Below are 15,632 nucleotides of genomic sequence, written 5' to 3'. Positions count from 1 at the left end.
GCTAAGACCGGCCAGAATGAGCAGGCGGGGCATGACAACTTTCACCACGAAGTAAACAAGTGGGAGGGTGCAAGAGCTCCACCTCCAGGCTCAAGCCGAAACCCTCACTTCCTTCTCCATGTTGTATACTGGCATCGAAGCCAAGGAGGTGCCATTTTGCTCTAGGGCACAGCCTAAGCATGTGGGCTGAGGCCATGTTAATGCGGGGCAGTCCCATCTCTCTGCGGGGCGCGACAGTGAGGTGCTGGAAAAGAAGCACAAATAAAGGAAAAGATGAGAGGAGCTATACGTCACAAGAAGACTGAGGGACTCGGGATAACGGGATTAAGCTCTCAGTGCTCCTGGGGACGAAGCAGTCAGACGACTTTCTGAGTCACCGTCGAAAGAGGGCCGAGCCGCCATTTTGAAGCCGGGCAAAACGAAGCAAGAAATGCTGCCATATTGGATGTTGCCAGCATTGGTGCTGGGGCGGTGGGGGGGTTAGGTTGGAAGAAGAGAGAACCCTTATTTATTATGGGCAGATGAAGCCAGGCTGCTGCCATGTCGTTAATGGTCACCACTTTGCTCGATCTCTGTTGAAGAAGTTGATTATGGGCGAGGGACGTCGGGTCGCTTGCCTTAGTATACTATGGTTATGAGTGAGCATATGCGGAGGGCCACATTACTTGGGGTCAAATCGAAATGGTCTAGGCTTGTTGCGCAAAGTGAAGCCTTTCTTTCGCCATCTTTCTTACGATCACTCTGCTGTCGCCGTTCCCCACTGATCCTGATGAAGCCCCTGTGGCTGCCATTTTGGTCTCCGGCGGCCCAGATGAGGGAGGGGCAGCTACACGGAAGTGACGCAAGACACCGCCATGTCTTTTGAGGGCGGCGACGGCTCTGGACCGGCCATGCTGGCTACGGGCACGTGAGTGGAGGCGGTGTTGTGAACCGCGGTGTGGGGAGGATTTGGCCGTCCTGAGAAAGAGGGGCGCTGGGGGGACCAGGTGCTCACAGGAGGGGTATGACCTGCATAGATCAGAGGGCAGAGACTGTTCAACGATATTTTCTGAGTGATGGGAAGGGGTCGCCCCCGGGAACCGTTGTGTCTGACGCGAGACAAATCCTAGACAGTCTTACCTTCCAGTGTCCAGACCTATAGGGATTATTCTCTTAGCCGTGGACCATGTCCATGGGGTCGAAGAGTTGCTCGGGGGGCCGCGGGGCTCCCCTCACCCGTCCAGAGGCGGGACTTCCGGTCCTGGCCCCAGCTGGGCGGGATTTCCTGTTTTCTTCCTGGCGAAGTGGGCCTTCCCTGGACCCCTGAGCGTGCTGGGGAGGTGGGGAGGTCTCTGACCGGCCGAGCAAGGCCGCAGACATTCACTCCGCCCCTGGCCGTGCGTGCTTGCTCGGGTTCCTCACACTTTCGGGTGAGGGGCACGTCCAGCTTGACAGGCGGTGCTGGTGGTGAGACTTCACTAGCATCCCTCATTCTGTGGGGACCTTATTCCTCTTTCCTCACCTTTTCCTGGAGTCAGTTTCTTCACCCCACCCCCTCTCCTTACTTTCCATTCCTCCTCACCTTATTCTAAGAGACCAGTCACCTTACTGCTCTCCTCCTGTGGGGGACACGTCTCACCCCCTTCTCAGCTCTCCCTGATCTTTTTTTTTTTTTTTTTTTTTTTTTTTTTGCGGGAGCTGGGGGTGCAGCTGGCCGGTGAGGGGACCCAAACCCTTAACCTTGCTGTTATAAGGCTGCGCTCTAACCAACTGAGCTAACCGGCTAGCCTTCTCCCTAATCTTAAACTTCTCCCCTGGGGCAGGGATTTTCCTCTATCTCTCACTCAGCTCCTTGGAGGAGGAGGACTTCCTCCAGAAGCTGAAGGGTAGGTGGATTCCCCAGGTCTTGTCTACTCTCCTGTTGGTAATAGACTCTAGGGAGCCCCCAGACCTTGGCAGAGGTCTGTGTAAGTTGCTGTTCTTTTTCCCTGTGCCTACTCTCTGAGGCAGGGGGACCTTCGCAACCTACTCACCCCCATTTCACTCTTTTCAACCCTGTGGGGACCCCAAGATCTAGTACAGAGAGGGAAGCCCGTTCCCCCTATACCCTACATGTCATTAGGGCCTAGGGACCCAAGGAATTGAGAGCTGCAGGCCTAGCACTGCCAGGCAGTGTGACCTTGAATCAGTCAATTCCCTGCTCTGAACCTCGGTTTCCTCCGTCAGATGAGAAGGACCTGAAGAGTATGTATAAGACAGGGCACCTACCAGTTTTGTGGGGCTTTGGAGCTGGGCAGACAGCAGCTTCAGCCCTGTCTAGCTATGTGTCTTCTGGCCAGTGAGTTAAGCTCTCTGAGCCTCACTTACCCCACCTGGATTAGAAAAGTATAAATCTTTTCTCATTAAAAAAAGAAAAAAAAAAGATAAATCTTTTCTCATAAGGCAGGCAGAATGGCAGTCAGGATTAAGAACAGACTCTGGATCCAGACAGTCAGAGTCTAGATTCCAGCTCTTACTGGCTGTGTGACCCTGGTCAGGATGCCGAATCTCTCTGGGCCTGAGTTTGCAATTGTAAAATGGGGTGGTAATAGCTTCTCCCTCATAGGGTAGGTGAGAGGGTAGGTGAGGCGGGTCCCTGCCTGGCATGTGGATAAGCTTCGTCCTTCCAACAGGGCTTCGTACTCCCCAAGTCTGGGTTGTTAGTCAACAGCTCCCACCTTGGTGAGTCAGGTAGGAGGTGAGTCAGGTATCCCTGCAGGGAGTAGGTGCTCAGCAAACTGGCTTCTATGATCCAGAGTCACAAAGGGCCTGCATATTGAATTTAAGCTCTAGACTCCCTGCTCCCATTCACTACAACCCTGGTGGGCTGGGCCATAACTCTGCTTAAATCCCTCCAGTAATGGTGAGCTCACTATCTCCCTGAGGAGGCATCTCAGCTGCCCAACTGCGCCAACTCAACCACTGTGGTTAATGGGAAAGAAAGTGAGGCACAGAGAGTTCCAGTGTGCAGTCCAAAGTCAGACAGCAGGTTTGAGGCGTAGTCAGGACAGGAAGCCAGCCCCATATCCCTTGTTCTTCTCAGCTCATAAGATGTATCTAGCAGATTGCTTAAGGCAGACCTGTCCTGGGGACTCAGATCCCTGACCTTGGGGAGTTCACAGTCTGATGGAGGAGGCAGACAGAGGTACAGCTGTCACAAGCTTGGGTGACATGAGCTATAATGGAGAAAGCCCAGGGCATGTGGAGACTATCAGTGAAGACATCTGATCCATCCTGGGGATCAAGGAAGACTTTGAAAAGGAACTGCCAGGAGAGAGTCCTGTAGGAAGTACAAAAGCTTTGTGGTGGATTTCCAGGCACAGGGAGCAGTTCCAACACCATTTTTGGCCTTTGTTCAACCCTCGGTCTCAGGCCTCTCAGTCATAGAACCAAACAGTATTCTCCGGAGGGAAATGTACTATAATAGGGATCGCTCAGACATTGTGGGAGCCCAAAGTAGGAGACTGGCTCAATCTTGGGGCAAAGGAAAGTTTCTTCTACATAAGGATGAGTGAAAGATCGGCAGTGAATGGAGAATGAGTAACCATCTTGTCTGAAGGCCTTGGTCCTCAGAGGGTCTTGAAGGCTAGGCAGGTGATAGATACTGCCTGTGAGGCCAGGGGCAGTGCCAGACCACCCAGGGCCTCCAAAGCCAGGCTGAAGGGCTGGGACCTTGTCCGGGGGATTCTGGCGAGGAATAGGGTCGGCTCTAGTTATAGAGGACCTCTCTGGGCCTTGTGCTGGAAGGACTGGAGTTTGGGAGGCAGGGGGAGAGGCCAGGGTGATGGAGCAGGGCAGCACCATCCAATGAAAACATAAATGCAAGCCACGCATGCAGTTTGAAATTTTCTACAAGCCATGTTAAAAGAGTAAAAAGAAAACTGATAAAATTCATTTTAGCCATATGTTTTATTTAGCCAGTATATTTAAAATGCGATCATTTCAACATGGACTCAATATCAGATGGTTACTGAGCTATTTTACTTTCTACTTTTTTGCACCATGTCTTCAAACCCGGTGTGGGTTTTGCACTCACAGCACCTCTCTGCTTGGACCTGCCATGTTCGAGTACTCTGTACTTGCATGTGGCTGGTGGCTCCTACATGGGACAGGACAGAGGCAAGAGGAGAGACCAAGCTGAGAAAGGACGGTGTAAACACTAGGGGCAGGAGGGCTAGGCCAGTGGAGGTGGATGGTGAGGAATCCCCCAGGAGTAGCGGGTTTGGAGAAGACACTGAGGTCACCTGGGACTAGGTGGGTGGGAGGGTGTGAGTGGCATCCAGTGGACAGGTGAACACGTGGGGCTGGGTGGGAATGGTGCAGTCCTGCCAAGCTTCAGCCCCTTCCGTCTTGCTTTGTCCCACAGGGCGTGGATGGCGTCGGGGCGCCCTGAGGAGCTGTGGGAGGCCGTGGTGGGGGCCGCTGAGCGCTTCCGGGCCCAGACGGGCACGGAGCTGGTGCTGCTGACTGCTGCCCCACCACCGCCACCCCGTCCGGGCCCCTGTGCTTATGCAGCCCATGGCCGAGGGGCCCTGGCAGAGGCTGCCCGCCGCTGCCTTCATGACATCGCCCTGGCCCACAGGGCTGCCGCTGCTGCCCGGCCCCCAGTGGTCCCCCCAGCACCACAGCCACCCAGCCCCGCACCGAGCCCACCCCAGCCTACCCTGGCCAGGGAGGATGATGAGGAAGATGAGGATGAGCCAACAGAGACAGAGACCTCTGTGGATCGGCTGGGCATCAGCGATAATGGAGGTGAGAGGAGCGGAGGGCAAGGGCTTGTGGCTTGGCAAGTTACCCACAGTAGTTTTCAGGTAGGTGGCACGTGCTGATCTCTGAGCCTTGATGTTCTTTGAAAGTTGTGGTTTCAAGAGCCTGGCAGCCAGACACACTTACCCATAATCTACTGTGTTACTTTAAGCCAGACATTTCCCCTCTCTGAGCCTTACCCTGGCTTCCTTATACCCATGACCTGGGGCCAGCTCTGTGCTGAGAGACACAAAGCAGCTTGGGCTCTTTTATCAAGGGGCTTCCCTTCTGGCCAAGGAATTGGATCCTGACATGGGTATACCCTATAGAGGCCATCGGGGCCAGGGTATCTCCTGAGGTTGGATGCTTCCCAGAGACTAGGCTGTAACACTAGGGCTTAAGGAGTGAGTAGGAGTTTGCTGGGGGCTTAGTAAATAGGAGTTACTCATTTATTGTTATTACCAATGGCTGGCCTTGTCACCATTGCTGGAGAAAACCTGCATGGGATGCAAAGTACAGACTCTGGAGCCAGATGTCCGGGGTTCAAATTCTGGTGATGCCACCTACTGTCTGTGGGACCTCAGGCAAGTGACTTAACCTCTCTGGGCCTCCGTCTCCAGTTGTCAAAAAGGATCATAAACATCCCATATTTCTCTCAGCCTGTATGTTGAGTCATGTCAGATAGATCTCATCGCAAACAGATCTTAGATGTTTCACATTAGTGCAGCCAGTTGTTCCTATCTGAGGGTGTAACAAATAAGACAGACACTAGATTTGTTTCTGCCAATGACGAGCAGATAAACAGGGCAGAGTGTTTGAGGCAGAGGGAATAGTAATCACAGACACCCCAGGAGGCAGTGGCAGTGGCAGTGGCTGGAGGAGAGGGCCCATGGAGTGTGGCAGGGACCTGACTGACTCAGGGCCTCTGACACCACCCACAGGGCTCTTTGTGATGGATGAGGATGCCACCCTCCAGGACCTGCCCCCGTTCTGTGAGTCGGACCCTGAGAGCACAGACGGTGAGTGTCCCAGGCTGTCCCCATCCCTGGGGGGCTGGGATAAGGGCAGGGACAGAGGCTGAAGTCCACCCTCCCTCCCAGATGGCAGCCTGAGTGAGGAGACCCCTGCTGGCCCCCCAGCCTACTCAGTGCCCCCAGCCTCAGCCCTGCCCACGCAGCAGTACGCCAAGTCCCTGCCCGTGTCTGTGCCTGTCTGGGCCTTCAAGGAGAAGAGGACAGAGGCTCGATCATCGGACGAGGAAAATGGGCCGGTGAGGGGCAAATGAGGGGAGGGGAGTATTTTGGCCCTCCAGATAGGGAAACTGAGGCTTGGAGGGGTCAGATCACCCCCATCCCCACCCCACACATTCCTGGCCCCTCATCTTTTGTTCCTTTCACACTGTCCCATGTGTGGACGTCATGGGCTGGCCTGGCCTAGGGGGGTCCTTGTCGCCCATCACAACACATCACAATGAAACTCTCTGAAGCAGAAGGGAAATTGAAGCACTGGGATGACTTCCTGGAGATCTGGGATTGGAACCCAGCTTCCTTTCAGGAAGGAGCTGTGGGCTGTGATGGAGGAGGCCTGGGGGCCCATAGTCCTCAAAAGCCTCAGTGTCCTTATTTGCAAACTGGAAATCAAAACAGTGACACCTACCCCCACCTAAACCCCAACTCCCCTAGGCTGTAGGAGGGCCCAGTGAGGCAGTGAAAGCTGAAGTCCAAGAACAGTGCCTGGTCCAAGTAGGGGGCATCAGCTCCTGCTGTCCTTGCTTGAGACTCATGAAAACACAACTAATTGAACGTTCGGGGGGCTCCTGAGTGCTGGGCCCTGGGCTGATCTCCTAATGGGCTCAGGGCAGCTATTGCTGGTCGTGGCCTCTCCCATTCTATTGGGGGAGGGCAGGCCCAGCTCAGGGAGACAGGGACTGTAATGGAGGTGGCACTAGGTGCCAAAGCTGCAGGCAGAATGAATGGCAGGACAATCCCCTGGTGGGGGCCAACCTGGGGATGGAACCTTTCTGTACAGTGGTGGCCACCTGATGGTAGTTGACCTTTCATAAGAAGTCACTGAGCTAATGATCTCAGCCCTCACAGGGACCCTGTTTTGCAGAGGGAAAGACTGAGTACTAGGGAGGCGAAATCTTTTGTTCACAGCTAGCTAGTCGGTGGCAGAGGTCTGATTGCAACATGACCGAATCCCCGGGCCAAATCCTCAGACATGAGACCCTCTGGGTGCATACAGCCTTAATAGTCAGCGGACAAGCAGCACTGGGACAGTCCGGGACAAGAAGGGGAGGAGAAGAGGGACAGGAAGGCTTCTTCGAGGAGGTGGTGTCTGAGTCTGGTAGAAGGGCCCCTTCGTGGAGCAAGACAGGTTGAAGGGCATTGCTGGCACTGGGCATCGCAGGGCACAAGTGGGGGGTGGGGGAAACGTTCTGGGAGGGGCCTGGAGCCCAGGGTGCAGGAGCTGCAGGTGGGTACGGCGGGAGTCCCTGCCGGCGCCGACCCCGCACTGCCATGGTCTCCGCAGCCCTCCTCGCCCGACCTGGACCGCATCGCAGCGAGCATGCGCGCGCTGGTGCTGCGGGAGGCGGAGGACACCCAGGTGTTCGGGGACCTGCCGCGGCCTAGGCTCAACACCAGCGATTTCCAGAAGCTGAAACGGAAATACTGAGGCTCAGGGAGCGAGTTTGCAGGCCCTGGGTCCTCCCAGCACCACACTACACCACCGTCCCTCCCCCGAGGCCCGCCCATCCGAATCAGAGCCGGGACCCGCCTCCCCCTCCCACCCCGTCCCGTCCCTCGGGTCCCCAGGATTTACCAATCCCTGCCAATTCCCGCCGCCCTACCAACCCACGACCTTCCGCGTGGAGCGGCGGGATCTGTCCGGCCCTCCGATTGGGTCTGCTGCCCCTTTGTCCAGCAACAAATTCTTCGTACTGGGGATTGGCTTGCTCCCCGGCCGGGGGCGTGGCTAGCCCTAATCCCGAAGTGGGCCAACTCGTTTTCCGCCTAGCGACGAGGGCTTTGCTCGGAAGGCATTGGCTCCATCCTGGAAGAGCACAGGCAAGTCCCTGGATTGGGTAGCGGTACGCCATCGATGGGCAGCTCCTTCATTTGACTGGCTGAAACCTGTAAAGGGCTTGACTAACCGTCATCCTCCCTTCCTTAGTTTTCCCACCGTATTGGCTCCAGCCTCCTGGGGGCGTGGCCAAGCCGTCCCTTGCCCGGAATTGGCCTGCGGCCTTCAATTTACGTTCTTTACACTACTGGGGCTGGGGTCGTTTTTGCCCAAGTCTTGAAAACTTCTCCCCCTGACCCCCTCAAGGATGGCCCAATTCGGTCCCTGCCTCCGACACCCCGTCGTTGGTTCAATCCCACAACAGCCTGCCAATCGAAACCCGTCCTTGCGTCCGGGACGGCACCAGCTCCCGCTTCTCTTCCCCCTCCCCGTCCCCACAGGTGCCTTAAAGGGCCCTCGTCCACCCAAGGTGGGGGACAGAGGTCCTCACTCTCCGGCCCTGGTGTGGGGGAGAGTGTGGGGGTTGGGGATCGGGAGTTGGGGCGCTCTGAGATTAAAGAGTTTTACCTCTGACAAATGAGTGTGAGGTGTGTTGTGTTCAACATTTTCTGAAGCTGAATGAGGAACGTTTCATTGATACCCAGTGCAAAGCTGAGAGTTGGAATTATTGTCCCCATTTTATAGATAAGAAAATGGAGATCTACGGGGTGGGGAAGAGCATTCCAGTCATGTGTGACCGTGGAACCCCAATCTTTAGGAGGATGAGTGCTGGAACCAGAATAGTTGGTGAGGAATCAGTCTCCGGAGCCCACATATTCCCCAACAAAACCTGAACCTCCAGCCCGGGAGGTTAGAGAGTAGGTGGAACCTGGTCATAATTTAGGACTAAGTAAACATGGACTCTCCATCTCCCATTAGACCACCACTGGAAGAATGCTAACGAGACAAGACAGGGCTTACTGCCACTCAAACACGTTTTTAGGCTGTTTACATGTATTAACTCCTTTACTCTCCCTGGTAAACCCAGGAAGTAAAAACGAATATCCCCACGTTATAGATGAGAAAAATGCAGCACCAAAGGTAAATCAAAAGAACCATCTAGTATTAAGGCTGCTGTCGGGGGCGGGGGTTTCTTCAACTGACAATGATCATCTAATGGGAGAGAAAGCTTCCTACAGTTGTGACTATCTCCAGCAAAGGGGATGAAAATTAGAGGTCAAAGTGGAAAGAGGAAAATATGTGAATGGAGGATCTACTCCCCCTACTGGCCGGGGCCTCCCATTACAGCAAGAGCGATGAAGGTCACAGGTGCAGAGGGACCCTAAGGGCTAGAGGTCTGGGAAGGGGTGGGGCTACTGTCATGGGAGGAGCCCAGGCCCGGCCCCCGCTGGAGGACGGATCATTTCCGTCCGCCAAGGAACTGGAAGCCGCCGGCCCAGTTGCAGCAGAGCGCCTCGGGCAGGGCCTCCTTAGTCGGAAGTGGCGCCTGAGCCCCAGCGGCGGATCCGGGTGAGAGCAGGGGCGAGGCGGGGGCATACGCCAGCCTCTCGGCCTGTCCCTGGGAAGTAGGAATCCCAACTCGCCGAGGGACTGAGCCGGCGTCGTCGCCTGGGAAACAGCGCCACAGGCCGGCGAGGGGGTGGTTTCCGGAGCCGTTAGCGGATGAAGGGAATTCCTGGTGGAGGGTGTGGGAGGAGGCGGGACTTCCCGCAGCAATTTAAGGCGACTTGCCACTCAAACTCGTTTACCTACTTCCACCTGGGCCAGCATCCAGAATGGCTGAGGTGGGGGCTCAGGGCCGCCTGTGGCTGGAGAGCCCCCCTGGGGGAGCGCCCCCTATCTTCCTGCCTTCGGACCGGCAAGCCCTGGTGCTGGGCCGGGGACCCCTGACCCAAGTCACGGACAGGAAGTGCTCCAGAAACCAAGGTGGGTGGGGGCGGGTTCTGAGCTGGGGGGGACGGGGCCTGCTTCGGGAGCGGAAACACAGCCCATCGGAAAGGTGGACAGTTAATCCCGTAATGGAGATGCTTGGTTATTGCGTGGTGCAGCCAGGCCCGAAGTTGGTAGGATCCTCTGGGGAGCACAGGAAAAGAAAGGTTGTGCCTGACCTGGAACTAGCCAGACCACTTGGGGGAGAGAGCATGTAACCAATCCCGGGAGAATTGTCACTGGGCAGAGAAGGATGCTCATAGGCCATTGTGAAAGCCTGAAACAGGTTACGACCCTTGTCAAGGAGAGCCGATTATGTGGAGAAAAGTAAATGTCGCTAGGTGGGGATGGACGGTAGCGGGCCAAGCCCAGAACTTGCATCTAACCACACTTTTTGTCGAGGAAGCCAATTCCATAAAGTATCCGCCCTGTCCCTAGGCAACCATCAGTGTCACAGGCAATTCTAGGGCCTCTATCTGGCTACTGCATGTCAAGGAGCCAGTTCCACTTAGAGATAAACTGCCTCCTGCTTCCTCCTGAATGGATGCTACAGTCCTATATCTGTGGCCTAATGCTGGCCACGCTCCCCAGTAATGAGGGAACCAGTCATACAAGGATGTAAATCCTGACTCCATCCTCTCAACCCTCAGTGGAGCTGGTGGCAGACCTTGGGACCCGAACAGTGGCAGTGAAACAGGTACCAGTGCTTCTGCAAAGGGCAGCAAGGCAGGGTGGGAAGGTGTCAGGGAAGAACCGCAACCCAGCAGTGCACAAGCCCACTGGAAAAATCTGATTGTCTGGGAGAGAAGGTGGTGTGGCCAGTAAAGAAAGAAGTGTTGCCTGTTTCCCCCTGGGGTATCCATCCATCCACTTTCAAATTGGACAAGACTGAAAGCATGTCACTTTTCCAAAGCGCTGACTGGTGGTACACAGTAAAGATGTGGGGCTTAGGGTTCTGACTGGTGGGTGAAGCAAATCCTTTGCCAGAGTATTTAATTGGAGGAGGTTCCTGCTGGGAGCGGAGCCAGTCCCAGCTCCTCCCTCTTCTTCTGCAGCTGGGAGTCAACCCCTCAACTGCCGGTACCCAGGAGTTGAAGCCGGGTTTGGAGGGCCCTCTGAGGGTGGGGGACACGCTGTATTTGGTCAATGGGCTCCACCCACTGACCCTGCGCTGGGAAGAGACCAGCACACCAGAATCCCAGTCAGATACTCCACCTGGCACCCCTCCAGTGGCCCCAGATGAGGAGGAGGATCCTGAGCAGCAGACAAAGCGGATGCGGAAGTCATCCCCCAGCTGGGAGAACTTCGAGAAGTTGCTAGTGTTCACAGCATCTGGGGTGAAACCCCAGGGCAAGGTGAGGGCCAAGCTGAGTGCTGAGCGAGCCTGACACAGACAGGGGACCTAACTCCAATTTTGCTGTATGCCCCTGGCAAGTTTCTCAACTTCTCTTAGCCTCTATTTACTTTTCTGAAATGGGCCTGATGACAAACTCAGGGAAAGTGATGTATGTCAGCTCCTGCCTGACCCACAGCAACCACCCAGCAATCAACAATGACCATGACCATTTCAGCAGGAGCTATTGTAACAAGTATTTCTGAGGTCCAGAGAGACTTGAGCTCAAATTTTATTACCACCACATTGTCTGAGCTCCACTTCTCTCACCTCCAAAATGACGGATCTGGCTGACCAGTTGGCTCAGCTGGTTGTAACACCAAGGTCAAGGGTTTCCCCATACAGGCCAGTGGCCAAAAAACAAATTAAATGATGAATCCATTAGACCATGTGGCACAATCCCTGACATGTAGTTAGCACACAAAGCTTTGCTCCTGTTTATGTTCATGGTTATTAACCCTCTGAGGTGGAGAAGGCCAGGAGAGGAAGATGGGCAAGATATTAACCCTCATTTGAAAAATTGAAATATGGGGACGGGGGTGTAGGAGCAATAGGAGACAGTAAAGTTAAGATTTCAGGCTCTGCACTCTCAGGTATCTGGGATGCACATTCCTGCTGTGCCATGTCCTTATATAAGACAAGTAAGCTCTCGGTGACTCATTTTCCCCATATGTAAGATAGACCCTGCCTCACGTGTTGGCATGAATCAGCCTTTCAGTGAGGAGGACCAGAGGTGTCACAATGCTGCTGTTCCTCTTTTCTTGGCGATGCCAGGTGGCCGGCTTTGATCTGGATGGGACCCTCATCACCACACGCTCTGGGAAGGTCTTTCCCACTGGCCCCAGTGACTGGAGGTGATAACAGGCCAGAAAAGGGAGTGAGTGAGTCTTGGAGTCCTCCAGGCCTCAGGTCACCCCTGCCACTCTCTACCTGCCCTAGAATCTTGTACCCAGAGATTCCACGTAAGCTTCGGGAGCTGGATGCGGAGGGCTACAAGGTATGTGCATGTGCATATATGTGCACATGTGTGTGCAGGCATGGCCAGACTGCAGGTCTGATGGGGCCCTGGAAAGGAGGGCACCTGGTGACACCCATCTGCTCTCCAGCTGGTGATCTTCACCAACCAGATGGGCATTGGGCGAGGGAAGCTGCCAGCAGAGGAGTTCAAGGCCAAGGTGGAGGCTGTGGTGGAGAAACTGGGGGTCTCCTTCCAGGTATGGCTGAAAGGGAGGCTGAGGGGCTATGTGGGAAGGCAGAGATCCAGAGAGAAGGCATAAGAAAGGGACCATAGTTGGGGTCTGTGTGGGGACAGAGAACCTGGAGTGAGGGGTGGAGGCCATGGGTGGGGTTATGCTGACAGAAACCCATCATAAGCTACAAATTCTGGGGCACTGGGCAGCTCTCCTTGGGTTGGTGAGGGTTGGGACAGCATCCACTGGGTGCTTGAGGAGGAGCTGAGGTCAGCGTGTGACGTGCTTCCCGCCCACAGGTGCTGGTAGCCACGCACACAGGCTTGTACCGGAAGCCAGTGACCGGCATGTGGGACCATCTGCAGGAGCGAGTGAGCTATACTTCTCTACCTGGCCTCCCTCCGGGGCGCTCTCCTTTTCCTTACTCCAGACTCCTTCTTACTCTTCCTCTTTCTTCCTCTCCTCTCCCCTCTTGGTCCACACCTTCTGTTTTAATTTTAGCTGTCACATCATAGTTATTGGTACATGAGGCCGGCACTCTTAAACTCTAAAAATCACAGTGGTCAAGAGAGAAATCACTCATCCATTCTTGTGTTCATTTGTTCTGAAGTTCAGCCACTTCTTGAGCTGAAGACATTACTGAGTTAGACACGCCTGCTTCACCGGTGCTCACGTAGCAGTGAGGGCAGCCAACCGTAACTGCGTAGACTGGTGCGTAAAGTAGCAGGAGGGTGCAGCAAGATAAGGCAGCGTGTCATTTTAGCTGTGGTGGTCAGGAATGGCCTCTCTGAGCAGGTGACATTTTGGTTTTGGTTTTTTTGGGTTTTTTGTGTGGCTGGCTAGTATGGGGGATCCGAACCCGTGACCTTGGGGATAAGGCTGTGCTCTAACCACCTGAGCTAACCGGTCTGCCAAGGTGACATTTGAGTAAAAGTCTAAAGGAAGTGAAGGAAACAGCCACCTGGATATCTGGGGGAAGTGGTCCAGGCTGGAATAAGAGCAAGTGAAAAGGCCCTGGGGTCGGACTGAGCCTGGCATGTTTACAGACAGTGAGGAGGCCCACTTGGCTGGACCTGAGTGAGCGAGGAAGAGAAGGTGGGGCCTTGTGGGCCACAGTGAGAACTTCATTTTTACCCTGAGTGAGGCGGGAGCCACTGGAGTGCTCCAAGAAGAGGGGTAGGGGAGATGTGAGCTGACATAGGTGGGAACAGGCACTGTCTGGTGGCCACGCAGGGAACAATTGGGGGCAGGTGCAGAAGCCAGGGGAGCAGCAAGGAGGCTACTGCGTAGTTCATGATCAAGGTGGAGGCAGTGAAAGGGGTGAGACATGGTGGTGAGGACATAAAAGGTTAGAGGAGATCAGAAATGAGGAGTTCCTCACTGCCTGTCTCTCCCAGGCCAACGAGGGAGTGCCCATCTCCATCGGGGACAGCGTATTCGTGGGAGGTAAGGGCCTTGGGGGCTGCTGTGGCTGGCCTGGGACCCCTATCTCCAAGCTTGCTGGTGGAGACGGGAGTGTCCTGTGTATGTTCCAGATGCAGCTGGACGCCCAGCCAACTGGGCCCCTGGGCGGAAGAAGAAAGACTTCTCTTGTGCGGACCGCCTGGTGAGGCTTCCTGCCCCCTGCCCCCCAGGAGCCCAGCCCCCGCCCCGTCTAACCTCCACCCTGGCCCCCAGTTTGCACTCAACCTTGGCCTGCCCTTCGCCACGCCTGAGGAGTTCTTTCTTAAGTGGCCGGTGGCCAGCTTCGAGTTTCCAGCCTTTGACCCGGTGAGGCCTGAGGGATAGGGAGGGTGGTGGTGGTGGTTGTGGGAATGAGGGTGAGGGTCTCATGCATCTTGTCTGCCCCCTCCCAGAGGACTGTCTCCTCCTCAGGGCCTCTCTGCCTCCCCGAGTCCAACTCCCTCTTGAGCTCCGACCCAGAGGTGGTCATCGCAGTGGGATTCCCTGGAGGTGAAATGCCCTGAGCCCTGGATGCCCTGAGCCCCCAACTCCTGGGTCCTAGGGCACCCACTGATACTGTGCACCCCCTCACAGCTGGGAAGACCACCTTCCTCAAGGAGCATCTTGTGTCTGCTGGTTACATCCACGTCAACAGGGTATGGCCCAGTCTGCAACCCCGGGCTGTTTTAGTGGCACCCCCCATCTGTGTTGTCCCTGTCCCTGTCCCCCTATCTAGTCTTTGGGGCCCAGCCTCCCTCCCCAATCACTGTGTGTCTCCTTGCTACATCTCTGCCTTCTCTCTAGGTGTCCTGCCCCCTCTCCCCTCCGTTTTTCCCCTCTCAGGGTCTTTTCTCCCCCTGGGTCTCCTGGCACCCCGTCTGTGATCTGCTCTCCTCAGGACACATTGGGTTCGTGGCAGCGCTGTGTGACCACATGTGAGACAGCTCTAAAGCAAAGGAAGCGGGTGGTGATTGACAACACAAACCCGGACGTCCCGAGTCGGGCCAGGTATCTGGGCCATGGGCTCTGTGGGAGGCCTCCAGCAGGGTGAGCGGGGACCTGCTGACAGCCTACCCCCTTCCTGGCCCCCACAGGTACATCCAGTGCGCCAGAGACGCAGGTGTCCCCTGCCGCTGTTTCCTCTTCACCGCCACCCTGGAGCAGGCGCGCCACAACAACCGGGTGGGCAGCGCTGCGCACGCCCCTCCCCACCCCGCCCTGCACGCCCGCCAGGCCCGGGCCTGACCGCCCTCCCCTCCCTTCCCCCGCAGTTCCGGGAGATGACCGGCTCGTCTCACGCGCCTGTGTCGGACATGGTCCTGTACAGCTACAGGTACCACCGCTGGGCTGGCCTGGGGCAGGGCGCCTGGCGACAAGGTCCGGCCTCCCCTCACCACCCCCATCTGTCACCAGGAAGCAGTTCGAGGCCCCGACGCTGGCCGAAGGCTTCTCGATGATCCTGGATATCCCGTTCCGGCTGCACCTGGAGCCGCAGCTCGAGCGGCTGTACCGTCAGTTCTCCGAGGGCTGAGATGCCCTGCTCCCTCACCCCATAATAAATAGCATTTTTCTTCAAGCTTGGCCAGCACTGTGCTGGGAGGAAGGGTGCTCCTCACTGGGGGACAGGCCACAGCCTGCAGCCTGACCCACAGGAGGCCCTCTGTTTTGTGCACAAAAGGAGGCTTTAGGGACATTTTCCGGTAACAGAAAGACGGGGACCTGGACTGGTTCAGGCTTGCCCCTGCCAGGATCCCAGGTATTTAGGAAGTGAACCCTCCTCGGAATCCAGGATTCTGCCTAGCACCAAGCAGGTGGCCCACATCAGTCCCTGCAGAGAGGATTTAGGCTTCACTGGGCCTGATTATGGGCACATTAGAGGGAGGCTGGGA

The 15,632-nt window shown here is 55.9% G+C and overlaps 2 protein-coding genes across 7 annotated transcripts; both read left to right on the top strand.

Annotated features, from left to right (window-relative positions):
* The first annotated feature begins 152 nt into the window (after window positions 1-152).
* AKT1S1 (AKT1 substrate 1) lies at window positions 153-8,365 on the top strand. 4 transcript variants are annotated; one of them, XM_063088325.1, is made up of 6 exons: window positions 153-907; window positions 4,385-4,770; window positions 5,706-5,783; window positions 5,865-6,034; window positions 6,921-7,140; window positions 7,297-8,365. In XM_063088325.1, exons 1-6 carry the CDS (start codon window positions 855-857, stop codon window positions 7,395-7,397), a joined length of 1,008 nt encoding a protein of 335 aa, XP_062944395.1. In that variant the 5' UTR covers window positions 153-854; the 3' UTR covers window positions 7,398-8,365. The 4 variants fall into 4 exon arrangements, with proteins under 4 accessions (XP_062944395.1, XP_062944399.1, XP_062944396.1 ...); XM_063088326.1 differs by lacking the exon at window positions 153-907 and adding an exon at window positions 908-986; XM_063088328.1 differs by lacking the exon at window positions 153-907 and adding an exon at window positions 1,327-1,409.
* A 798-nt stretch (window positions 8,366-9,163) lies between these two features.
* PNKP (polynucleotide kinase 3'-phosphatase) lies at window positions 9,164-15,319 on the top strand. Of its 3 annotated transcripts, XM_063089874.1 has the most exons (18): window positions 9,164-9,297; window positions 9,556-9,714; window positions 10,368-10,414; window positions 10,773-10,797; window positions 10,948-11,072; window positions 11,885-11,964; window positions 12,050-12,107; window positions 12,217-12,324; window positions 12,600-12,671; window positions 13,698-13,746; window positions 13,836-13,906; window positions 13,978-14,070; window positions 14,157-14,253; window positions 14,338-14,399; window positions 14,642-14,751; window positions 14,838-14,925; window positions 15,015-15,076; window positions 15,157-15,319. In XM_063089874.1, the coding sequence occupies exons 2-18, from the start codon at window positions 9,564-9,566 to the stop codon at window positions 15,272-15,274; spliced, it is 1,416 nt and encodes a 471-aa protein (XP_062945944.1). In that variant the 5' UTR covers window positions 9,164-9,297; window positions 9,556-9,563; the 3' UTR covers window positions 15,275-15,319. The 3 variants fall into 3 exon arrangements, with proteins under 3 accessions (XP_062945944.1, XP_062945943.1, XP_062945945.1); XM_063089873.1 differs by having other exon boundaries at window positions 10,773-11,072; XM_063089875.1 differs by lacking the exons at window positions 9,164-9,297; window positions 10,773-10,797 and having other exon boundaries at window positions 9,698-9,714.
* The last annotated feature ends 313 nt before the right edge of the window (window positions 15,320-15,632 follow it).

This window comes from Cynocephalus volans, chromosome 3 (assembly GCF_027409185.1).
Source record: "Cynocephalus volans isolate mCynVol1 chromosome 3, mCynVol1.pri, whole genome shotgun sequence".
NCBI classification, from domain to species: Eukaryota; Metazoa; Chordata; class Mammalia; order Dermoptera; family Cynocephalidae; genus Cynocephalus; species Cynocephalus volans.
This window is presented reverse-complemented; position numbering and strand designations above follow the sequence as displayed.

Coding starts and splice junctions, on each gene's coding strand:
- AKT1S1 (XM_063088325.1), top strand. CDS start 855: ATGTCTTTTGAGGGCGGCGACGGCTCTGGACCGGCCATGCTGGCTACG. Junction 908..4,384: donor GCCATGCTGGCTACGGGCAC/GTGAGTGGAGGC, acceptor TTTGTCCCACAG/GGCGTGGATGGCGTCGGGGC. Junction 4,771..5,705: donor GGGCATCAGCGATAATGGAG/GTGAGAGGAGCG, acceptor CACCACCCACAG/GGCTCTTTGTGATGGATGAG.
- PNKP (XM_063089873.1), top strand. CDS start 9,564: ATGGCTGAGGTGGGGGCTCAGGGCCGCCTGTGGCTGGAGAGCCCCCCT. Junction 9,715..10,367: donor GAAGTGCTCCAGAAACCAAG/GTGGGTGGGGGC, acceptor CTCAACCCTCAG/TGGAGCTGGTGGCAGACCTT. Junction 11,073..11,884: donor GGGTGAAACCCCAGGGCAAG/GTGAGGGCCAAG, acceptor TGGCGATGCCAG/GTGGCCGGCTTTGATCTGGA.